Consider the following 26,711-nt stretch of genomic DNA (forward strand, 5'->3'; position numbering starts at 1 on the left):
CCGCACTGCTCCCAAGTCACACACACACACACGTTCTCACACATACACACAGGCCTGTAGCCCTGGAGCTAACACCATGTACTACACTTAACATGGGAGTCGGGGTGGAGAGAAACAGGAGGACAGAGAAGTTTATCATTTCTGCTGTCTATCATACAGTTTCTCAGCTCACAACAGTGTATTGAAATGCTGCCGTGCGTGTTTGTGCGAGAGATTGTCGGGTTTATAATTATGTAGTTGAAGAAAAGATTTTATATTTTACACATTTTATCTTTTCAGTAAGATGTCAATAGTTTTTTAAAAAAAGATACATTTACTCAAAAAGCATTGTTACAGAATATATCACTGAATAATAGTTTCAGTGAGTACTTTTCTTATTTGTGGCAGATTTTCCACTTGTTTTTAAAGGATTAGTTCATTTCCAGAACAAAAATTTACAGATACTCACCCCCTTGTCATTCAAGATGTTCGTGTCTTTCTTTCTTCAGTTGATAAGAAATTATGTTTCTTGAGGAAAACATTTCAGAAATGTTCTCCATATAGTGGACTTCTATGGTGCCTGTGAATTCGAACTTCCAAAATGCAGTTTAAATGCAGATTCAATGGGCTCTAAATGATCCCAGCCGAGGATGAAGGGTCTTATCTAGCGAAACGATCGGTTATTTTCTAAAAAAAAATTACAATTTATATACCTTTCAACCTCAAATGCTCATCTTGTCTCGTCCCTGTGATGTGCATGCGTAGCCTGTGTTATCCGGGTCAATACAGTTAGGGTATGTTGAACAACTCTCATCTCATTTTCTTCCTACATCATCCTACATAGCTGTTTTACCTTTCTTCTAAAAGGGCATTTGATCTTCTTTGCATGTTCACTTTGTAAACACTGGGTCGGTACTTCAGCAAATATGTAGGATGGTTTTGAAGTTAGGGAAGAAAACAAGATGGGAGTGTTTTGACATACGCTAACTGTATTGACCGCATTGAACTGGGAAAAAAACAGAGTTCACGCAAACTTAGACAAGACGAGCGTTTGAGGTTAAAAAGTATATAAATTGTCAATTTGTTTTGAAAATGACCAATCGTTTTGCTAGATAAGACTCTTCTTCCTCGGCTGGGATCGTTTAGAGCCATTTGAAGCTGCATTTAAACTACATTTTGGAAGTTCAAACTTGGGGGCTCCGTTTTCCTCAAGAAACATAATTTCTTATCGACTGAAAAAAGAAAGACACAAACATCTTGGATGACAAGGGGGTGAGTAAATTTGTTCTGGAAGTAAACTTCAAACGTAAACCTTGCAAATGTGAGGGTAAATGTAATGTATTATGTTTTTGAAATAAAATTCTCACAAAGGCTCCATTTCTTTTGATCAAAATAAAGTAAAATTATGAGTTATATTATTTAATTTGAAAACAAGTCTTTTCTATTTTAAAATATATTTTATCCAAGTGCTGCCAAAGTTGAATTTTCAGCAGCCATTACTCCAGTCTTCAGAAATCATTCTAATATGCTGATTTTGAGCTCAAGAAAATTTTTTTTTAAATATAAATGCTGAAAAAGGTTATGCTGCTTAAAGGATTAGTTGACTTCCAGAATAAAAATTTCCTGATAATTTACTCACCCCCATGTCATTAAAGATGTTCATGTGGTTATTTCTTCAGTCGAAAAGAAATTTTGGTTTTTGAGGAAAACATTCCAGGATTTTTCTTCATATAGTCAACTTCAGTGGTGGCCAATGGGTTGAAAGTCCAAAATGCAGTTTAAATGTAGCTTCAAAGGACTCTACATGATCCCAGCTGAGGAATAAGTGTCTTATCTAGCAAAACGAACGGTTTCTAAAAAATAAACATTTATGTACATTTTAACCACAAATGCTTGTCTTGCACTAGCTCTACCTCACGCATTGCCTAATCATGCACACGTGATGTAGGCGGAAGTACCGATCCAGTGGTAACAAAGCAAAAGTACAAAGAAAGTCAAACGCCCTTTAGAAAAAAAGGTAAAACAACGTTGGACTATTTTGAAGTTGTGAAGAGAAAACGAGATGGAGTTTTTCGCCCTATCCAGTCTTTTTAAACCGAAGTACACAGATGAAGAACTAACACATCATTTTTCTAAAAGACGCACATGCGCATCACAGAGCAAGTACAAGACAAGCATTTGTGGTTAGAAAGTATATACATTTTTATTTTCGTTTCTCTAGATAAGACACTTATTCCTTGGCTGAGATTGTGCAGAGCCCTTCGAAGCTGCATTCAAACTGCAGTTTGGACCTTCAACCCAATGATCTCCATTAAAGTCCACTATATGGAGAAAAATCCGGGAATATTTTCCTCAAAAACCTAATTTCTTTTCGACTGAGGAAAGAAAGACATGAACATCTCAAAAGACATGGAGGTGAGTAAATTATCAGGAAATTTTATTCCCGAAGCGAACTAATCCTTTAATATTTTTAATGGAAACAGTACTACATTTTCCCCCAGGATTCTTTGACGAATAGAAATATCAAAAGAACAGCATTTATTTGAAAAATAAATATTTTGTAATGAATGAATGAAAGTAAAAATAAAGTAAAAAGCAAGAGAAAGTAGGAAATTTAATGCTATACAACTGTATCGTTTTCAGTACAGTACTAAATACAAAATCACGCATGGTACCTTAACCCTCACCCTTTTCATTTTCACACAAGATCAAATTTAAAATTGCAAATCTGGTCAAGTAGCAGAAAAACGCTCAGTTGTTGACGCTGGTGTTTCATAGTTTGAATACATTTTATTTCTCATTATAAGTACAGTTCAGTAGTTACAAAACAAAGCATCTGCCATGAGGATACAGCAACCAAATGAAAATCATACAGTCCACAAGACAGCTCAGAGGTGTGGAATGCTCATATATTAGTCCAGAACGACTGAAAGAGAGATAGATGCTCAGTTATACTACACAGAGGAGGGAGCCAGAGGTGTGCTCATCTATAACCAGTGTATATAGGGATTGGTCAAAACATATCCTATCACTGACCCTCCCTGTCATAATTCCTTTACCTTACGTAACCTGTACTAGTTTACTGAAACTAAACAGCTTCACTTTGAGACTTTTTTAGAATTTTTTAATTGTAGCATTTACAAGAGGACATAACCTTGCATGGAAACTATAAAAACAAATTAGATTTTTTTTTGTTGTTTTTCTTTTTAGAAATACGTTTTGGAAAGAGGACAACTAAAGAATATATCTGAAGAGAACAGACTCGAACGCAGTGGAGTCTACACACAATGACTTACCGGGAAGTTCATTGAATTGATTCTCAAAGCAACAGAGATGACCATCGTAAGATGAGATAGTTTGAACTACACAGACCAAATCAGCAGAGTTCACAAAAGAATAGAGAGAATATCAGTTCACAACGTCAAGGGACGCACAAACACGCACGCACACACGCACCTTCATTTTCCATTAGCGATCTGCGTACTGTATAGACTGGTTTGTCATTTACTATCACAGTGCAAAATACTTCAGGGGGGGAAACCTCAGTTTTGTATTCGCTTGCGTGAGGCATGGGTATATATACTGTATGGATTTATACGCTTGCAGCAACAGAAGAAGATTGTCAATCTTTCTTTTTTTTCCTTTTCTTTTAATGTTATTGGTATTTTACAAAGGTGAAAGGCAAAAATTACAGTACTAGAGAAGAAAACTCCAATCTAATACCTACACTCTAAAACAGCTAGCTTTGTAAATGCAACAACGCATGACTGTATCTATGGCTAGACAATACTTGTTTCTTGTTTGCATGTTTCTTTTTTCTTTTCTTTTTTCTTTAATAATTGAATACATCAAACCATTTCAGTAGTCAGTAACACTTTGCAACACTGATTGGTGGCAGTATATTACAAACACAATCTCATAACCAGAGTACTTGAAGTGAGCAAGACTGAGATCAAAGCGTGTAGGGTTAGGGGCCGCGTTTCTGTTTGATTTCCGCAGGCTGCACGTTCGCAGTCTCCTTGGCTCGTGCCGTTTCATCAGACACGCTCGGTGTAAACTAGCTCTTCTGTCACCTCGGCTGGTTTTCGTCTCGAATGCTACAGCGTCCTCTTTCTCCGTAGTCAGCCTCTCAAAGTCTCACAAACACGTCAAGGGAACAAATCGTGAAATCGCGTCGCCAGGTCTCAAACGAAAGAGGCGTAGCTTCCCTTTATTTCGAAAGTACTGGATTGTCGCTCTTCCGCTTTGACGTCCAGGCACCGACTGCTGCTGAGAGTGTGCTGAGTTTTTCGCAAGAGTGTGCTTGGTCTCCAAACGTGTAGTGGGTTGGTCCAAACATCCAGAGGAACGGTTTAGGGAGCCTCAGACAAATAACACTGGTGAAGTTTCAGTGGGCAGTGAGAGAGAGAGAGTAGAGGGAGAGAGAGAGGGAGCAAAGTCTGTTCAGTTTCTCACTCTCTCATTCTGAGACTGGCAACTGGCCGCCATCTTGGTTCAAGGAATGTGTTGCTCTGAGGGACAAGCACTTCAAAGTTTCCTCACTAGGTCAAAAAAGCAATTAAAAACACAGAAAGTATTTATCAGCTACACAAGGGAGGTTTCAAGACACATAAAACACAGGAAGCAAAAAATCTTTTTTTCCTTGTTTTCAGCTCACTAAACATCAACAAATCTTCTTCCCTTCATCCAGCGAGAACGCTCGTGTAGGAAACCATCTGAGCTGTCCGTTAGTCTTTTTTTTTTCTCTCTCTCCGAGTCTTTTACGTTAAATAATGCTTTTGATAAGATCATGTCCTTCATAGTCACAGTCCTCTTCCTCTTTTTCCGTCTCCTGCTCTTGGCCTCTCAGTCCAGTAGGGGGAGGTGATGTTAGTTTCTGATTAGTCCTGCATCTCTGTGTCAGTTAGGCTATGTTCAGGGGTAAGAGCAGGGCCAAACCGTCGGGACGCCTCTTCCTCCGCCCACAGATGAACTACGGTTAAGAGAACAAACGCAGATTAACACCACGGCCTGTGTCCTTCCTCTCTCTCTCTCTCTCTCTCACACAAATGCATACAATTTTTGACAGACCATTTATAAAATCAAATCAAACCATATTATTATGTTTGTTGCGATTCATTAAGTGCATCTCGGATTTTGGTAACACTTCAAGGACATGAAATTCAAAGAACTGTAATGACTATGACCATCAGTAATGATTAAAACATGTTTTATAAAGACTTAGTGATTTAAGGTCCACTTGAGTGTTACCAAAATGTACATACTTTGATGCACTTGAACAACAAAGAATTTTTAACAATAATTATTAAAAAAACACACACACACACACATTTAGCTTTTGATCACTTAATTATGAATTCAAAGCAGTTATTATAATAAAAAATATCATTTAGAGTGCATTTGTAAAGAAATGAATATGTCTGTGTGTGTGTGTGTTTAAATGTTGACTATAAAGCCTTCCATTCATACCGTTAACCTCTAATGGGACTGAAGAAAACGCGTCTTGTGAATTATTAGATAAAACATTAGATATGGGAGGAGGGTAATTTGAATACTTTCAGACTTCTTCCAGCTCTAATATAAAGATATAAATATATAAAGTCTTCCAATATAAAGACAATAACTCTCTGAACATTGCACTCATGCAATTACTGCTGAAGTTTGAATCCGGTGAAAATGCTTACTGCTTTTTTTCCCTATTTATGTGCTATCGCCGTTTGAACTAAATAATATAAATGTTGTTTAATTCCCTCTACAACCCCTAAGAAAATTATTTGGCAATAAAATCTACAGAGTGCATTTCCGAGTCGTGTTCTTTTTTAAAGTGCCTCTATGAAAATGACAAAATGAAATTAAAACATGCATTTATTTGAGTGTGCTCTCGCAAGAAATGTTATGGAAATGAAACGAGGAGTCAGTTCCCCGCTAATAATGGAATAAAACATCGTCATTTAGATTTGCCAAAGAGCAATAACGCTGACGCCCACTCGCTTTGCATTATGCGCACATCTCAGACGTGCTCTTCTTTAACAGACACACTTTCCGCTCGGATGTCAGACGCTTTTGAAATTGCTGATAGAGATTATGAAAAAGAATTAGATACAAAATAAGCACCTTTTGTCACAGTCCTCAGATACAAAATTAGTCCTGCATCTCTGTGTCACAAATTAAAAAATATATATATATACACAATCATCACACTTTTTTTTTTTCCCCATAAATGCCACTGCTCTACTATTTGAGAAACTGCAAGAGAAATATTTAGAAACATAAGAATTTGTTTGTTTTTGGTCGTCTTGGATTTAATACTGATAGCAAGTGCAAGAACGTTTTCAGTTACTGATGCCATTACAGAAATACCTTCCCGTAATGAATTTATTCCACAAACAAAAAAGTGCCCAATAAAACAGGGCTCCTGAATAAAACAAAATTAAATAAAACCGCTTGTGTCTGGAGACTGTCTACACCATTAAAACGTATTTTGAAAGCGTACTATTAATTTCTTTGTGCTTACAAAAATTGAGTGCGCTTTTAAAGTTAATATCAGTCTTGCCAGGATAAGCAAATCAAACCAAAGGTTTCTTTCACATGTTTGGATTAAAGAATGCAGAGCACAGTTTGTCCAGGAGATGGCAGTGTAAGCCCCCGAATTAGCAATCCCCCCAAATTCATGTTGAAAATAAGATCTTGTTACTCAATGTCATTTTCCTTTAACCTGCTGATATTTCATGTTAATCCTCAGATAAAGTGGTTGTTATTTATCAAACCCAAAGTGATTGGCAGTGTTTTTTAAGACTATACTACGGTCACAGCTCTACAGCTGTCTGATGGCATTTTTTGTGTCCGTGAGGAAATTAAGATAATCATAACCATAATGATAATAAATTACATTCTCCAGTTTTAAAAACGCCTGGTCTCCCAGGGGCCAGTGCTCTTCGTGACTTCCTCTTAAAGAAAGTTCTGGTAATGAGTTACAGATTCCGCCCCATATTTGATTTTCACTCTTCATTAACTAAGCCACCTGGAATGTTATTATTTAAGGACGCCATTTCTTTTCCCCAAACAACTGCCACTGCGATCTGGAGACTAGCACACCAACTTTATGATCGTCGCAACTTTTTTCCCCCTCCTGTTCTGATCAATTTTGAAGTCTCCCTGTCCGCATGTGGAGTGATTGCTTAATTATTTCAGCACTCTAGAAATCTTTATCATACTCCGGCCTGTCAAATTATGTTGTTATCGGTCTGTTTTCTCATAGGTTGAATCGTGAGCCAAGCGTTCTTTTTCCCTGCCTTCAGGTTTAGTTATTTTTGCATGATAGATATTATTATGTTACAAAGGGCTTAGTTTAAAACTTGAAACGGTAATGAAAACGACACTCCGTGCACCATGTGGCCCTCTACTGCCCAAGCCTGATAGTACACCCTCTCACTGTAAGACAAGAGAGGGCCCTGGAAAGTAATACAAGACATATGGTAAGAGGACACATAGCTCCAGGATCCATCTTATGTTAATACATGTGTCATGCTTAACAGAATGGCTAAATGAAAAGGCAGACAGAACAATAGCACAGCACAAGGCTGGAAGCTAGCTCAGTTAACAAGGGCCAGCACACTTGGGGAAAAGCGGGGCTGTCTGGAGTCAAAGTCCTGACATTTCCTAACTGCTTCTTATTATTCCCGGACCACAGAGTTAAGGCGAAGCGCGCTCCCATCTAAAACACAGGCTCGCTTTATACCCCGACCTCCCTCAGGTATTCTATTTTTACCATGAAATCTACTTAGTGTATATTTGTGTTTCAAAGGCCCGCTCGTTTTGGGTTTCCTGAGAACAGGGGTCATTTAATTGAAGAAAAATGTGAGGATATGAATTTCCGAACTATTGAATACATGTTTAAGCAATCAGATAAGAAATGGGGAACATTTATTTTGCACATGGCCTCCCGACTGATACTTTTACCACATTATGTAGTCTACTAAGTGCTTAGTCCATTCGCAATATCCTCCGTTTGACGGAGAACTTGAGTTCAGCTGTTTTCGCGAGTCTGAGGGTCTGTTTTTCGATATGAATGAAGTCTAGATGTAAGTGATGTGGTTCGCCATCATCTCCTGCTGAACGCAAACACAACACACACTGCACATTCTGCCACGGAGGGTGGCTTTGTTCTCTCCCAGGCATCCGGTGCTGCTGGAAAAGAGTTGTTTTTGGCAAAGGTAGACCTCATTGTACAGCCCAGTATTTATAAATATGTAAATACGAGTCAGCGTGCGAATACACACACACATATAAGCGGGCCGAACGCAAGGAAGTGCACCCAAATCATATTTTTAGAAGGTTTTAATGAATACAGGATGTTTATGAATACCATTTGTAGTGATTCACAAAGACTAGAAGAATCCTCGCACACCACCCCCTCCTCGTCTCCCCTCAAAGCGTAAAAGAAACCCAATGTTTCTGGAGGAAACGGCAGAATTGTACGTTTGCTCCTTGTGTGGGTTCAGATTGCCTTTAGATAAGTGTACACAAAGAAGCAGGCGACCTCGTGCATGTGGCACACTTGAAAAAATCCTCTGCTTTTTTCATGTTAAAATGCACCGCGAGGAAAGGACGACTGTGAAGGTAAAACAAACAGCGTGTTTGTTACTCCGCCGGATGACTAGGCAGCAAGTAAACCTGCCTCAGATGATAGAGAACGACACAAAAACTGTTTGTCTTCACCAGAAAGAGAGAAACATCCACACGCGAACCAAAGCAACGGTAGCTCTCGATTCCGAGTCGTCTTCCGGAGAAAAACGGAGGGCTGGGATGTGGATGTGTCTTGCTCTCTGACTCAGTCTATTTCTGGGGCAGAGATTCTCACACTGATACTACCTCCACTGAGCAATTTAAAGCCAAACACTGATGTTGCAATCTGTCTTCTGTGCCTGATAGCGCTTTTCTCCCTCTCTAACCCAAATTACTTTCTTTTCATATCTAATTATATTTGCTAATGATCTTATAAGGGGATAATGGAATGTGCTTGATCTATTACCTTTTTTTGCAATACATAAATACAATACAAATGGCTATGCAGCACTTTGAAATTTTCCATCATCCATTTCAAGCAAAGCGAGGAGAGGATATTTAAACAATATCTAAAATTTTACCACTAGTGCTAGAGATACAAATCTCTCTGCTCGTTCAAAGCTGCTAACGTTTTGTCCAACTACACTGTGGTCTTTTCATGCCTGCTCACTTGTGTGCTCATTCACTAACAGGTTGTGAGGGGGCGACCGTCGGGCCACGACCTCCACCCTGGCACGTGAGGCATTGAGTGCGGACAAACACGGCTAAACAAATGGAAAGACGAAGATACGGGCGGCATCCGAGCGCGTTTTAGTGTTTCATCCGGACTCCGGACGATCTCTCCAGAGGTCACTGTGCACTGTTGTTATGAATATTCCCACTGGCCAAGCCCCGCCCTGGTCTAAACCTCTCCCCATTCTTCCCTCAGTCTTTTTCCCACAGGCCCGGCGATGGCCACGGCATGACAGCCGCACTAAACCCCCCGCATTAATGGAAGGAAATGGCATTCGATCTCCATTTGATCTCCTAATCATTTCTGCTGAAATGATAATTAGTGTCCTCACAATCCTCTGACTGTGAGAGAACAGTGTAAAATAAAGCAGAGCTCTTGTAGCCGAAATGACACTTCACTCAACAAGCGATGGTATTCAATAACAAATACGTTTTTCTGGTACGTATATTTACGTATGCCTCGGAAAGGAGCGCACACACATGGGCTTCGTCCGCTGGCGACTGCTGTCTGTGATTCTTTTCAACTGACATAATCCTGATTGATTCGTTCAGCAGATAAAAACTCAGTCCACTTGTGCCCTTTACTGCTGGAACATAATACGGCTCTTTATTCTGCAACAATGTAACATAATGGCGTCGGAATGTGAGGAGGAAAAAAACGTTAGGGCTGCGTCTTAAATGACTGTGACACTCTGCGGTTCAAGCTCAAGCTGTGGTCTAATGTAAAAGAGAGAAAGGAGGAAGAATGAGGGAGAGGTGAAGGGAGGGCGAGGGAGAAAAGAGAAAAATCATTAAGCGCAGATTACCAGAGTGCCCCACTAACAAGGTCGAGGCAGGGCTGCTGGTAAAAGTTGTCATTGTCTGTTTCTCTTAAATGTGTGCGCCTCACATTTCCCTCCGATGAGATTTGGGTTACGTTGTTTTAAATTCTTCGCTTCGTGTCTGACCCCCCCTCTCGTGCGTTTTTAAAAAAGAATCTTTTGTTTGACAACAGGAAGACATGAGGTCATTTTTTGTTCATCGGGACGATTAGAGAATGAATCATGCTTTTTATTTCGCAGGGCTTGCTTAAATAGGCCAAACACACACACACACACACACACACACTCGCTTTCGCACATATGCGTACGGTTTGTGTGTCATTTCAGTTGAACTAAAAATGTAAAATATTTAGAAACTTAGAAATTTAAATTCACATTCCTAAATTTGAATTGAAGTAGCAAACTTGGCTGCAGAATTGCTTACTTTCCAATTCAAATAGCAATTCTGCAAATTAAAAGAAAATGCAAAAAATGTTTTGAAAAAAGTAGACAGATAGACACAATTTATTAAAGATTATATTAATTATATAAAATAATGCAATAGTTTATAAATAATACAATAGTTTAATTCTGAAATATTTCATAAATTAAATTTTGAAAATGTTTTGAAAAATAAATCTTGAAAATATAAAAAAAAAAAGGATAGATAGATAGATAGATAGATAGATAGATCAACATTTATCTGAAATAAAAGGCTTTTGGAACATTATAAAGTATACCATTCCAAAGCTTGGAGTCAGTATAATTTTTATTTATTTATTTAGGGAAAGAAATGATAGAAATTAATACTTTTATTTAGCAAGGATGCTTTAAGTTGATCAAAAATGATGATAAAGACATTTATAATGTTACAAACAATTTCTATTTCAGATAAATGCTGTTCTTCTGAACTTTATATTCACTGAAGAAACCTGAAATAAAAATCTACTCTGCTGTTTTCAAAAATAATAATAATAATCATAATACATGTGTTTCGATTAGCAAATCAGAATACTAGAATGATTTCTGAAGAATCATGTGACTGGAGTAATGATGCTAAAAATTCAGCTTTGAAGTCACAGGAATAAATTACATGTTAAAATATATTCAAATAGAAAATAGTTATTTTAAATAGTAAAAATATTTCAAAATTGTAGTTTTTGCAGTACTTTGAATCAAATAAATGCAGGATTGGTGAGCAGAAGAGACTACTTTGAAAAATCTTACAGTTCAAAAACTTTTTACTGGTAGTGTATTAATTAAAGATTATATTAATTATATAAAATAACACAATAAACACATTAAAAACAACAAACACACGTAAAAACTTAAACAACTTTTAACAAGGGTAAAAGAATGTTTTAATTTTTCATAATGCATTACTCGTGTTTATATTTTTTTAATTTCAATTTAGTGAATTCAGTTTATTCAATTTCCTGTGGGGTGTGGCCAATTCGATTAAAAAGCACACACATGAATTCAAAAGCAGCCAATTCTTCAGATCTGAATTTTGCACGACCCAGACATCCGCGTGAATGCAAAGTTTTGCTTTTGTTGCGGCTGCTTCCTACATGGCGTACACAAAAACAATGAGTAGCAGGAAACAAACAGAGCATTTTATGTGCTCTAAGAAAATGAGAAAAAACTTAAGCTCATCACAAAGGAGACCAACAGACGCAGCCTCATTCATAAACATTCAGTGTCTGAGATGTTCCTATAGGATCGTGTTGAGCAGGCCTCTCCCTCTCTCTCCCTGTCTCGCGTATGTGTTGTATTAATTGTGAGTCCTAATCTAGAAGAGTCGGGGGTCCCTGGAGCTAGCGGCGCTATTATTCGCGCAAGCGTCGCGCACCGCACCGCTCTCGCTTACTAATTTTGTGCGACGTCGCACCGCTCAGCCGAGGGAACGCACCGCCGAAACGCTGCGTCTGAGTCAGTCAGACAGCTCCAGACGAGGTCCCTTTAGTGCCACGCTGTCAGTCACTTTATATGTTGTGAAATAGAGAGAATGAAAAGAGAAAGGGAGAGAACGAGCGAGAGAGAGAATGTAGAAACAGAACAAGTCCTTTTATCCTGCTCGGCGGGACCTGTCAGTGCCACCTTCTCTCTGGTTTCCCAGCAGTCCCAACACAGCAGCTATCAGAGGGAACCTGACATCCACACACCGCGTTTTCCAGGGGGGAAGGAAATCATGAGAGCGGTCCCACACAAGCGAGCTGCTAGTACATACTCTCCTCAGATCAAGCAACAGTCTCTCGTAAGAGAAGAAAAGAGAGAGAGATTTGGATGTTTTAAGTGGGAATGTAGGCTGACAGGCTTTTGCTGCTTCTGACATGTGATAGAAACTAGGTTTGCGTCTCCCTGTGTTCATTTTGGAGTTTGGACGGAGATGAGAGAGCGAGAGTGTGTCGCAGCTTAAGCGTTGATAGTTCTGTCTTAACAGCTCTTTATTCTCGCACACGCGTCGCAGTTTTGACTCCAGGCACCTCCGGAGTCACTTCTATTTTTCTCCACATTTGCAGGCATTTTTTGTTTGTTTTTAGAGGAAGGAAACGGCTCCTAATCCATACGTGACACACACACACACACACCCATGCGTGCGCGGCACATTTCATGGATTGCAGTGCGGGAAAATCACGAGCACCTGGCTGAGTGCTTTTTTTTTTTTTTTTTTTAAATATGATTTTGCCTGCTTCCCCACTGGTCTCTGATGATTCAACAGTTCCTGCTCTAACATCTGCTACTTACTCTTACTGGGTCTCAATTAAGACAGCAGTATTTATGAATCTGCTCTTATTTACATTTCTATTTTTCTGCATATGTGCGTGAACGGCGGCCAAAACAGCCCCTCTGCCCCACACACCACGCAGATGTTTCTTCAGCGAGGCCAAGAGGTGAGCGCTCGGTTTGAGAACAGCTAAAACAGAGAGAGATTTAAGACCCCAAGATTTGCAGCTTCACTGTCACACAGATGAGAGCTCCTACTCTCAGGTGATTGTAAAATATGGGAGTTTGATTGAGGGATTGTGGAATTGCTGAAAGCCATTTCCCCTGTTAAAAAGAGGTGGTTGCTGCATGTTGGAAAAGCCCACCTTTGAGCGTATGTGTGTGTGAGAGAGGAGTGTGTAAGAATTTGTGAGCCCAGGGATTGCTTTAATTAACTACAGTCCTTTTTTTAGTTTTTAAGTGTTTGTGTTTGCTTTCAAGTCAAGGTGTTTTTAATTAAACCATCATGTTCTTCCTATTCGCCAATCACAATGTCCTTCAAAAAGCTAGGTGTTTGTTTCCAGAAATACCTTGTATGTCCTATGCATGTACAGCCCTAAACAATACATGCATATCTACATACAATATCATTTTACTCTTTCCCTGCCAGCGTTTTTGAAAAAAGTTGCCAGATACCGGTCGAACTTTTGATCATTTTTACTAAAATGTCATGTCCCCCAGAATATTTTGTTGTATTAATATTTGAATATGCAATACAGCAAAATAAAGAACAAAGAATATGTTTTATTCTAGCTTTCTTTTTTTTTTATCAACACTTGAATGGTAAGTTTCATAAAAAAAGCAACATTTTTGATCGGGCTCATTCAGGACATGCGTAAAAGCGCCCCTGAGTGTATAACAGTGAAAACATGGAAACCGGAAAATTTTGTGTTTAGCAAGGAAACAGTTAAAAGTTTGGGGTAAGTAAGATTTTTTTTGACAGGTAAAACAGTAATATTGTAAAACATTATTACAATAATTATTACAATAACTAGCGAATGGGCTAGTTTTGAGTGGCAATTGGGCAGGTTTTTTGCGAAAACCTGGCAACCTTAAGCTGAATATTCAGCAGCCAGTACTACTTCATCATCACATGAAGTTTCAGAAATCATTCTTATTTGCTGAATTGTGCTCAAGTAACACTTCTTCCTCTTCTTCTTTCATACGTATTATTTTTCTTATTATTTTATAGAAACTGATGCATTTTTATCAGGATTCGTTGATAAATATGTTTAACCAAACAGCATTCATTTGAAATAGAAATCATCCATAACATTAGAAATGTCTTCACTGTCACTTTTGATGTCACTGTTAATGCCAAACAAAAGTAAAAATTCTTTTTGAAATAAATACATAAATTTTCAAATCTTACTGACCCCAAACTCTTGTGCAATAATCTTATGCTTGTCAAATACTTAATTTTAAAACCTTAACCCTTAAATGCACACCTCTGGTCTTTAGCGACCCAGGACGTCATGCACTACCTTCCCCCTCCTTCACTTTTTAAAGTTAGACATCAACTTTTAATATTCCTCAATCTATTCATTATAAACAATATAACAAGAAAATAAATAAATAAATAAATAATTATATATATATATATATATATATATATATATATATATATATATTTTTTTTTTTTTTTTTTTTTGACGGCAATGGTACAAATTGAACCCTTCTAAGTTTCAAAAGGTAACAAAATATGCTTTGTTTTATTCTTCTGTAATTGTTCTTAAAATTTCAAGAGTTTTTTTTTGCTAATACAGCAGTTAGAGATCCATCCGTGCTGGATATATAGGTCTGCATAGCTAAATTCACACTCTACTTTCAAAGCTTTCCACTATATGTTGTAACATGGACGCAGGGATTTGCTTCCATTCAGACCTAGAGACGTCAGGTGCAATTGCTTGCAGTCGCCGTTCCAATTCATCCCAAAGGTGTTCAATGGGATTCATGCTTTGTGCAGGCGAATCAAGTTCTTTCACAGCAGACTTTTCCCCAAAGGAAGTCTGTTTGTCAGAGGAGATTGCATGGCTGTATCCTGGATTTTATGCACCTGCTAGTAATGAGTGTAGCTGAAACAGCCAAACATGTTCATCTGACATACTTTCGCCCAGTACTACATAAATCTTCGACATAAAATGTATGTATTTAAATGGTCAGTCACAACTATGGAGTACGACCATGTAGGAATGCTAAATGAGTGTAATATATTACAGAGTGCAAATTATTAACTAATTAAATATCATTACTTCATTTTTCTAACATCTGTTAATTCTCAGTTTGGTCATGCCTTGGACTCTGAACTCTGCTTTGGTAGTACTGAGAGCATAACGCCAGATTTATGTTGCAGAAATATATACACACCTCACAAAGGCTAACAGTGAGAAGTGTCAGTGTGTTGGTTTCAACAGACCACTCACGTCTTTAATAAACAGTAATGTGTTTCCGTCACACACAAGTGCCTAATCATGCCAACCCAATGATGCCATTAGAAGAAACAAACACGAGTGACATCAGAATGACATATTGCAAAAAGCCTGGTATTACTCCAGCTAATAGATATATAACCATGGGAATCCAATGCGAAAACACACCTGAGATCATTAAACACAGAATATGAGAGTATTGAGATCCAGGGTTATGTGCGCACCAGAAACGAAGCCTTTGTTTACCTTTTATTTATTTACTAGCACAAGTAAAGCGCTGTTGAATATGAAATGTCAAACTATTTATGTGCAGCGTAAGCACTTAAGGCAAGGCTTTTTAGTTTTTGACACAACCTGTAAACAACAAAAGATCTAACGTTCTCTGTAAAGACCAAACATGAGTTGGCAGATATGAAAGCATTTATCCATGGAAACAAGAATATGACTATTTATGCAGACAATAGCGCAGAGGAAAAGAAAAAAAACCCAGTACTTTTGCTTCTCGAAATCCACTTCACACTCTTAAAGACCTCTTCTGTTTAGATATGGCAATTTTATCAATTACAAATGCTTTTTAGTCTATTTCAACCTAAATAGCTGCTTCCATGGGCAGTCAAGGAACAGTAAGTCTCTCAAATGTGTTATTAATAATTCATCTGAGAATGCTGTTTATGAAGTTCGGGAGGCAGGTCTAATAAGCATGGACAGCATCTAATACGCCATGTGCTGGACAAAGCGCTTTTGAGAATCATTACTTTGTGTGCTTGTCTAATTGAGACTTCATAAATTACCCAGTAGGCCTCGACTCGCTGCAGATTGCTCCCTGCCTTCGCTTGAACGATACGCCGCGCGTTTTCTCGAGAGTCACATCATTCTCGAGAGCGCGTAAAAAGGCGGCACGTGAAAACGGTAATGGCAAATATGTAAATAACAATAACAATAAAAGCGTAGCGAGTTAAATAAGGCGAACCGGCGAGCGAATAAAGGGCCTTTCTGCTTAAAATTTCAGTACGATCGCAACAATTATCCGCTTTTCCTCACTCACATTGTTTTTGGCAGGCAGATCCATAACATTCTTTTTGTTCCACTTTGGTCTCCTCCTTTTTCCCAAGCCTGAGAAACTTCAGACATGAGAACCCTTAGCCGCCTCTAATATAAAACCAGTGAAATTTACCTAGGATTATAAGTCATTGACAAATAACCTTGCTGATAGATGCGAACTAGATTTTGTTCAAAGCACTCTGACAGCCTCAAAAGAGATTAGTGGAGTTCTTATCAGGTCAGGGGTGTCACGGGGGAAATGTGTTTAAAGTCACATTGATTTATTGAAAGATTTTCCAATAAGAAGACTTCTCTCGACTCGCAGACATGTGTGAGAGAGGAAGAGAGGGACTCAGTCATTGTGAACTCCGCTGGACTACAAAGGGGGGAGAAAAATGTTAAAAACAATTGTACACAGACCCCAAATAAACACAAGAGATCTTTGATGGCCGGGTAAGTCTACACTGCGTTTCCTTTCCCTTTCCCATCATCTACTGCGTGCTGTACTTCCAGACAAAATAGCAATAGATGACCGATATACGCATGAACGTTCACACGCACCCACAAACACACACACACACGTACACGCTGACAAGCAAGCATAATAAGACTCTTTGTTCCTGCAGGCATTCATTTGACACTATTACCTTCTTAAGAGTAATTATGAATCTTTTCAGAAAGCTGGATTGTGGGAACCGTTGGGTTTGGCCCCGGATCCACCCACCAGCGGCGAACGGATGAGAGAGAAAACTCAGAGTATCACTCCGCACCCCTGTCAGAGAAATGTCATTACCCCTGTATCTCTCTCCTAGTCTCTCGCAGTCTTTCACGATCCCGTCCTCTTCCCCCCTCCCAAACAACCCGCTCTTTCTCTCTCTCTCTCTCGTTCTCTCACACTCCCGCTGCTTCGTTTGATCTCTGAGGTCCACTGGAACCCTGGAAAGCTATTCCAGCATTTGCGGTCCGTCAGAGTCCTGTGGAGAACCTTCTGGATGTGTTGGTGTGTCCAGGCTGTAACCCTTCCTGCTGACATGGCTCTCCACCACACAATCTGTCAGAGACTTCAGGTTAACAGCACACCACAAGCTCGGATAATGGACCACGCTTCCTCAAATCGACCGTCTTACAATTCTGTACCACAATTTGTGTATCCATATTAGTTTTTTCCCCATTGCTCTATGTTCATGTTTATACCCCATTAAATGGTAAAGGCATAAAAGCGACGTTATAAACAGGTCACTGCCAGCTTATGATACTTAACCTAGGCTTCAGATAACACGCCGATAAACAGAGCAAGGAACCTGAGAAGTCTTGAGAACTCGGAGACAAGTGTTTGTTTGTGTCTTTATCAAGTTCGAAATCAAAGCCTTGCCCCAGTTATGTGTCGACCCATGGTATAAACTCGCTCTTTACTGTACATCATCACCTGATCTATAGTCTCAGTCAGGACCCACTGTCTCTGCTCTAATAGCTATTCTCCAAGGTACTATAGCGGTCGACAACAGGAGCCGGATAATATTTTTATGTTATCAGTAACACTCCCACGTTTGTTTTCGCAGCCACTCAATGGCCAGAGCTTGGGGATGACAGGAAATGGCAGCGTTTGTTCTGATTTCGACCCCCCCACCCCTCCCCTTCCACGATACAAGACCAAAGAACGTGGGAGGACCCACAATACACAATGATCTCTTGTTCAGATTGAAATGCTTTGTGCATTCATCTATAACTGCCCAACATGCAAAGATAACCAGCCAGTCTGATGATCAATAAATAAATAGCAGACAGCATGAAAAAAAGAGAGATAGAAAGGGGGGAAATAATGACACAAAGGCAGACAGAGAGATGGAGGGTTCTTTGACTTCTATTTGTCTTGTTTTAATAGTGGAAAATAGAGAGGAGCAAGAGGGAAATGCTAAAGGCGCTTTTCATGAATATGGTGCACTTCCGTGTCCGCTTTTATATTATAGATATACACTTTTTGATGGAAAAATACTTAAAAATGAAAAACTACAAATATATATATATATATTTTTAAATAACATTAAACTGGCATGAAAAAGCTAGAATTAAATATATTAAAAATGCCTGTATGCTCCCATTTAAACTGATTTTAACCTTCTCATTTCCAGTCAATATTATATAATTTTAGACATATCAGAATCATGCAAAAAGTACTTTAATTATTACTAGATTTAAATGAATAAAAACACATGTATCACACATTTTGAGTTCATTTTTCATTATTACAAAATAAGTGAAATTTCTTAAAACTGAAATTCAAGAAGTAAAATTTGGACACTTTCTACATTATAAGATGGTAAGTAAATAATCAAAAATGTTCAATTATTATGTAGTACTCATTATACATTTATTTCTCAAGTTCAGTCACCTAAGTCTGTTAACAAATATATATATATATATATATATATATAATCACATAAAACAGTTTCTATCTATGTAAGTTAATTACTTTTATTGTATCACTTCAGGCAATGTAAGTCAACTACAACTACTACAACTATTTTTAGCACCTTTTAATGAATAAAATCAGTATTTTTCAGTATTACAAAATATGTGAAATTCAAGAAGTAAAATTTGGACTCTTTCTACATTATAAGAGGGCAAGTAAATAATCAAAAATGTTCAATTATTGTTTTTCTTTTTTTTTTTTTTTTTTTAACGTAGCATTCATTTTAAATTTATTTCTCAAGTTTAGTTACTTAAGTCTGTTAAAGTTATTTAAAAAAAAAGAAAATCAACATCTCTCTCTCTCTCTCTCTCTCTCTCTATATATGTATATATAAGTTCATTACTTTTATTATTATATCACTTTAGGCAATGCATGCCATTGTAGCAAGAACTACTTTAATTTTTAGCACATTTTAATGAATAAAATCACAATATTTTTCAGTATTACAAAATATGTGAAATTCAAGGAGTAAAATTTGGACTCTTTCTACATTATAAGATGGCAAGTAAATAATCAAAAATGTTCAATTCTTATTATTTTTGAACATGTAGCATTCATTATAAATTTGTCAAGTTCAGTCACCGAAGTCTGTTAAGAAAGTTATTAAAAAAAAGGTATTCACATAAACATTTTTATATATATATATATATATATAAAAAATACACAAGTTCATTATTATTAATATTATATAATTTTAGGCAATGCAAGTAACTACTTCAATTATTAGCACAATTAAACATTAATTAAACAAGCACATTTAAATGAATAAATTTACAATAATTTTCACCATTACAAAATATGTGAAATTCCTTAAAATTGTGAAGTTTAAGAAATAAAATTTGGACTCTTTCTACATGATAGGGTAAGTAAATAATCAAAAATGTTCAATAATTAATAATAGTTTTATGCTACATTAATATTGTTATAATTATTATTTATCATATAGCACTATAACTTTATTTGTCAAGTTCATTCATCCAAGTCTGTTAACAGTTATTACAAAAAAAAAAGATAAATAAAAGATAAATATTTGATCCTATTTTTTTTTCTTCATTTTGTATTTCCATTAAATATTGATGTTTATTTCTGGTTAACTATAGAATTAGCCAATCAAATTTTAACTGTTTATACAAATCCAAATTTTAGTAGCAAAACAATTAAATAAATGAAATAATCATAACTGTAATAATACCTTATACAAAATTAATTTGAAAAACTTCAAACAGCTCTTATAATATTAATAAATTAAAGTTAGGGAAATTTTAAGCAAATTATCCAAATAAATAAATAAACAAACTAACAAAAAATAACACGTTCAGGGTAGACTTTGTACATTACTAATGAAAGTCCCTAACCAAAAACATAAATGCACTCTGTGTACACAGATTCCATTTGTACTGAATTCTCACACTAATGTAAAATGCAAACAAAATGAAGAACTAAATAATAATATCCACTATATGTGTCACAATCTTTTCACCCTTTTGTGTAATTGTGATACCGTGAGAACCATCTCACTCTCCTTCCTTCATTTCAGTCAATAAATGCAGTGGTAGCTGACATGAGGTCTATGATCAGATGCTGGACATCATCCTCTCATGTTAGCTTTGTAGCAGAGATCTTAGGAGCAAACGCAAGAGCGCAAGGAGTGAATGTTAAAGCTTATAAAGTGAAGCGATGGAAGGAAAGGTTCACGGCGGGGTTATCACAGCCAGGCAGCACTGGGAGCGACGTGGCTGTTTGTGGGTCTCCACGCGCACACACGAGAGCCGCAGAAATGACACTTGCGTATAGCTGTGTATCACAGAGCAAACAGCAGCTCTTTGCCTCAAAGTCTGCCAGCCTAGAGAGCGGATCAAAAGCAGTGTTTGGGTGAAACCGTATCGACAGAGTGTCAAGCACAACAGGGGCTGCGAGGAGGGGTACTCGCCGTCTTTCTTTCTCTCCCGGCCTCTGTTTTTCCACAAAGAGCCATTGCTATGTGTGTCAGTCACACTGCACGACGTGTGTCAATATCTAATTGCTCTGATGGCTGAAGATGGACGGAGCGAGATGGCAATCAAGTAAGTCGGACAGAAGAAAAAGAGCCGCTTTATTACAATTCCATTACGGCTCTTTCGGCATTGCGACATGGATGAAGGAAAACTATTACTCAACCTGCACACGCTATGAAAAATGAAACTAGTTCTGATATACAAAACTGCTTTGTTCTTGATGAAGATAAACAGTCTGGGTATGTTTGTATTCATTATATAAAGTCCATAGCAAAACCATACCAAAATAACACGTCAAAAATAATCAAAAGGGGAAAAAAAATCTCGCAAAAGCCATTTTAAACAGCGTGTCAGTACTGGACAAATGACTCTGTGGTAACACCCACCACCCTGCCTCCATACACAGGAAGACAAATATTGAACAGGACTCCACACGCATCAAACAACACTGTGGGGCAGGGCAGAGAAGGCCTGGGTCTCGTCTGTAATCACAAATGTCCAAATCCTCTAACAAGGTCCAGAGCTCTGTCCCCCACATCAAATACGTCTCTGCGTGCCGGGTTTCCATTACGTTACTCTTTACGGTGATCAATTAATGCTGTCGGGTGTATATCATTTTTAAAGTCTTAAAACGTAACAAAAGTAACAAAATGAAACTATATCACGTGTAACTGAGAGGTTATCCTCTCGTCCATGCTGTACATCCCTCACTTTTTAGTTTTAGTCAGTTATACAGAGTGACCTGTAGGGGGAGCTGCTCTTTTATGACTTGGGGGGTGTATTTGTGTAAGACAATAAAAACATTAATTTGCCCTGAAATCATTCCTGACGTAAATGTAAAATGGTGCCCATTGGAACCCAGTAATGAAGCATGCGGCATCTCTGCAGCTTCTAATTTGACTAGTTAAATGACTCCATTACGTGTTTAACAGACAGAGGCAAATCATTTCTGGTCAGTTGAGGCTCACTTAGCCGCGTCACAGGGCTTGGGGAGAAATCGGGAGATAACTGGTCCCGCTTCTTTCCTTTTTTGCACTACTGCAGTCCAAACGTAAGAGGCTGAATGATATGACCTGTACATGTTTCTTCTCATTCTCTCTTATATCTGTCCATCTCTCTCTCTCTCTCTCTCTCTCTCTCTCTCTCTCTCTCTCTCTCTCTCTCTCTCTCTCTCTGTCTCCTCTTCTGTGATGGGGTTTGCATCCCTCTGTTAATTAGGTGTCCACTGTGCATGATCAAAGTCTCTATAGTGAAATACATAAATAGATGCTCATCAGGGAGTGTGTTTTTAGCACAGATTGTACATACTGTATTAGCATGCTTCTGTCATCTAGATAGACTGGGTTGAAAAGTTTGACTGGTTAAAATTGTACCTTTTTAATGCTTTGTGGATGCAAATAAAAATGAATAAATATCAGCACTTTAGACAGAATCAGTACAATATTTTATATTCAACAAATGGTAATATAAAAGACACTGCTATGTGTAGAAAAAAAAGGTAAGACTTTTTAGAAAAAAGTAAACCTCAAAGTAATTCTTATATTAGCTGTTTTATTTTATTCATTTATTTATGCAGTTTGCATATTTCTAAATTAAAGTCTAATTAAATCTATTAAATTTGAATTCCTGAATTGTATTTTACAATTTTCTAGCAAAAATCAAAATTAAATTACTAAGCCTCAAACTAATTATTATATTAGCATTTATTTGTTTGTTTGTTTATTTGCATTTAAAAATAAGAAAGGAAAAAAAGAAAGAAAGAAAGAAAGAAAGAAAGAAAAAGAAAAAGAAAGAGACTAACAATATGACTTCAGCATTAAAATCTAATTAAATCTACTGAATTTTAATTCCTGATTTGTATTTTACAGTTTTCCTCTTTTTATTTATTTGGTATTTAAAAATGAGAAAGAAAGAAAGAAAGAAAGAAAGAAAGAAAGAAAGAAAGAAAGTATTTCTAAATTAAAATCTAATTAAATCTGTTACATTTGAATTCCAGATTTGTGTACAATTTTCTAGCAAAATTATTAAATAAACATAAAAATTAAATTAGGACTAAGCCTTGAACTAACTGTTATATTAGCTTTTATTTATTTATTTATTCAGGTTGCATTTAAAAATAAGTAAGAAAGAAAGAAAGCAAAAGAAAGAAAGAAATAAACTATTTCTAAATTAAAATCTAATTAAATCTACGAACTCTAAGTTCCAAATTTGTGTTTTACAATTTTCTAGCAAAAAAATAAAAAATAAATAAAGATCACAATTAAATTGCATTAAAATGTAAATCAACAACAAATCTAAACAACAGATTTAAGAAAATTGAATATTTAACTAAAAATAAGTTCAAAGTTATGAGAAGAAAATATTAGTTTGATTTTTTTTTTTTTCTAACAATAACCTGGGTAAAAGGACAAAACCAAACATAAAGTGAGACAGTTTTTAATTAAAATGTTTCTACAACAATGGTTTCAATATCAATTAAACAATGTCAAAATATGACATTGTTTTATAATTTTAATTGTTGTATAAAGTAGAGGTCAAAACATTACAAGGCAAAAATAAATCTGACATTTAATGTTTTTAAATCTAGATAATTTACTTTTCATTTTAGGGTAGGACAATAGTTTAAGTTTAATAGTTTATCTAACATATCTAATTGTTCTAATAGGACAAAATAAATGGAATTTTCACCTTTTTTTTTTGTTCCCATGGGACATTAAAGTCTGTCATATTTATGGAAAGAGCCACACACAGAGATTGACACATGCTTTCACATATCATTCATGTGTAGAATGCAAAGCCAGTGTTGAGATAGAGGGTGTGAGAATTATCAAACCCACAGGGAACGACACCAATTACTGACAGCAAGTGGCCATTCCACAAACAGACTCATCAGTCTAAAAACACACATCACACACACACACACAAACACAGGTGGGTAAAGACAGGCACTCTTAAGGGATATAGGGCTGATTAGAACAGGTGCGTATGTGTGAGTCAGACGGGCCTCTCACCTCTGGCTTTAAATGGGGTGATTAGGAATGGAAAAAGAGTTAGTGTGGATGGGCAGATTCCTAGTACACTCTCTCTGCCCTCTGCCACGCCACACAGAAGGACAGGAACTGAACCCCTCTGCACGTGCAGGAAGCAGGAACATCTCTGCTGATGGACAGAGAGCCAATCACAGCCTGGCATCGCTCATAAGGACGACAGCACATGTCAAAGGATTTCATCATATAATCTGTGCGGTATCAAGTTTCTATTTGCCGTTAATTAATGATTCATACTTTAAATGAATTGATTTATAATATTGTAAAAGTTACTTACAATGAACAGAAACAAGAAAGGATACTCAAAAAGGAAAATTCTGTCATCATTTTTAAGACTGTCCAAGTGCTTTTTGTCCAAAGTCAGTGTCCAGTATTGTATTGGACCCCACTGACTTTCATTATCTGGAACAAAACAGCTGAAACATTTTTCAGAATATCTTCTTTTGTGTTCCACAGATTAAAGAAGGTCATACAAGTTGGATGCAACATATAAATGATGACCTTAACTTAATTTCTGAGTAAACTATCTTTTTAAAAACGCATCGCCCCAGCTGTTCCTGCGCGGGTCGGTGTGAGTATGCAGGGTCCAGAGTCTCCCACTCTAATGGGATAGGTAATTATGCAGTCTGATCTCACAGACGAGGGATTTAAGTGCTAAGTATACTATGTGACACATGTCTGGGGTTATTAATAGTCATAACTGGATGGACAGATGGACAGGGCTGAGATAATGCCATCAGATGCCATAATAATCTGCGCTGCTGGCTTCTTAAAGTACAAGCAAACTACACACTGACTACAAAAAGAACTCAAATGTCTCAATACAGTAACGTCCTCTATCTCCTCAGTGCTGGTCTCACAGCAGATGTCAAACGCTGGTAAAATGCAACGGCGTGAGATCCTGAAGAGCAAAGCTCTCTTTATCCCTTTAGCGTCCGTGGCTCAACTCTTTGTAGTGCGACTGAAGTGCAGTGAAGTGGGCCGTTTTCACCCCCCTTCCCAAACGTCCGAGTCCTAACAACTCCCCCCACCCACCCCCTCACGTCTGATTGTTGATCCTCCTGAAGAGGACAGATCAAATATTCCACTCCAGTCTGCGAGCGGGGCACAGATATGATTGGGGTTGACGGACGGGGCCCCCAGTTTGAAGTCTTAACAGACAGTGCGACTTTGATATCTGTACTCGGCGCATATCACCAAAGACACAGGGAATGAATGAGAGTGAGGGGGAACTGAGAGAGAGGCAATGAACAAAAGCATCTGTGGAGTGGTCAGGGCCAGCGGCAGCATGTGTCAGAGGCTTTTTGAAGTTTAACCCCCTTCCTCTCTCTCTCCTTCTCCTCCTCCTCCTCCTCCCCGTATTCCTCCCCCCAAAGGCCCCACTTCTCCCTCACACTTCCTGCTTTCTGGGAGAGCCCAGTGGCGACACATATATACGCATACACACCGAGAGCCTCATCCAACCAATTACCAGCCCCTTGACTCTCATACGTTAGACAGCGCTGCTGCGAATAAAGGCAGGAAACTGCTGTTCATTCTCTAAAAACGAAGTGTGTTAAATTGTTGTGATTGTAATATGGCTAAAAATATCATATTGAACACATGTTGTGGAAAAAGTCAGCGTAAAAGCTTGATGACATCGGGAATGCAGTGCCTTCAAGCGGCAAGGAAGGCAGTGTCTCCTCAAAAAATTGGATGAGAAAAAACTCGTAGTACAAAAATAAAAAAAACACTAATATTACAAAATATAAGTATATAAATCACTAGTTTTTTCTAAAAAAAACACTCTCTCGTCTCGTCTCTCGTCTCCCCTGAGCCCACTGAGTTTTAACAGACCCCCTAAAGCGTGCAGTGGGCTTGCTGGGGGGTAACTGAGAATGAATTTAGGAAAGTCATGTGAGAGTGAATCTTCAGCTGTGATTGGTTCATGCAAGAAATCCTGCCTCTTGTATTCATACGCGTTCTGTGTTTGTGAATCAGTCTGAATGAGCAATATGATGGGAACACTAATGTAAAAGTAAAAGTAAACAACTCACCCTTAGATATAACCGCTTATATACACTTACATACACACTTGGATATAACCACCATTACAAGTACCGCAAGTTAGTAATCAGATTACTTTTTCAAGTAACTAGTAAAGTAACACGTTACTTTTTAATTTACAGTTACTTTTCAAATAAGTAATGCCAGTTACTTTTTTCCCCCATGAAGGTGTTACTTAATTCTAGAACAAATGTAAACATGAATTGATTTATCTCTCTCACAAAAAAAAAAAAAAAAAAAAAAAAAAAACAGATTTAGTGTTTATCAAAATGAGTAAAAACAGTGAAATGCAACTCAGAATATGATGCAAACCTGTAATAATTAAATGTTAAATAACACAAATATACTTTATGTATTTAATCCCATTTTAATAACCAGTGTCTTTGTTGCTGACCTTCAATCATCCAATTCAACCATACTAATAAGCAAAAATTAATTTGTTCTTTTTTATTGCTAAAAAAAATGTTGAACTTTCTTCTTCTGCGTTCTACTGCACAAATGAGAATTTACTTTTCCTTCAGCCTGAGGCTTTTGGTACAAAAGGGGTTTGCCAAAATAGAACTTTTTATATTAAAAACAAACAAGAAAGCCCTACCTAGATTTAAACAGTAATGTGAAGGTAATGTAACGCATTACTTTCCATAAAAAGTAACTAAGTAACGTAATTAGTTACTTTTTCAGGGTGTAACGCAATATTGTAATGCATTACTTTTAAAAGTAACTTTTCCCAACACTGGTTACAACAAAATAAGACTTAAAAACATGTAAAAATGATCTATGGAAGTTTTTAGTGAGTAATCAGCTTTGTGAAGAAATCTTAACATCTGTGAACAATATTTACC

The 26,711-nt window shown here is 37.3% G+C and overlaps 1 protein-coding gene across 6 annotated transcripts in view; it reads right to left on the reverse strand.

Moving 5' to 3' along the window:
• The window catches only part of znf536 (zinc finger protein 536), a 211,522-nt gene that overhangs the window by 18,901 nt on the left and 165,910 nt on the right, over window positions 1–26,711 (reverse strand). Inside the window, exon 7 of one of the 6 annotated variants that reach the window (XM_051115136.1) lies at window positions 2,763–4,951. The exons of the other annotated variants lie outside the window; for them this stretch is intronic. Coding sequence (XP_050971093.1) covers window positions 4,860–4,951 — 92 coding nt within the window. The 3' untranslated portion in view covers window positions 2,763–4,859. Of the gene's footprint in view, window positions 1–2,762; window positions 4,952–26,711 lie in introns of those variants that run through there. 6 annotated transcript variants of the gene reach the window in all.

Source organism: Labeo rohita, chromosome 7, assembly GCF_022985175.1.
Source record: "Labeo rohita strain BAU-BD-2019 chromosome 7, IGBB_LRoh.1.0, whole genome shotgun sequence".
NCBI lineage: Eukaryota > Metazoa > Chordata > Actinopteri > Cypriniformes > Cyprinidae > Labeo > Labeo rohita.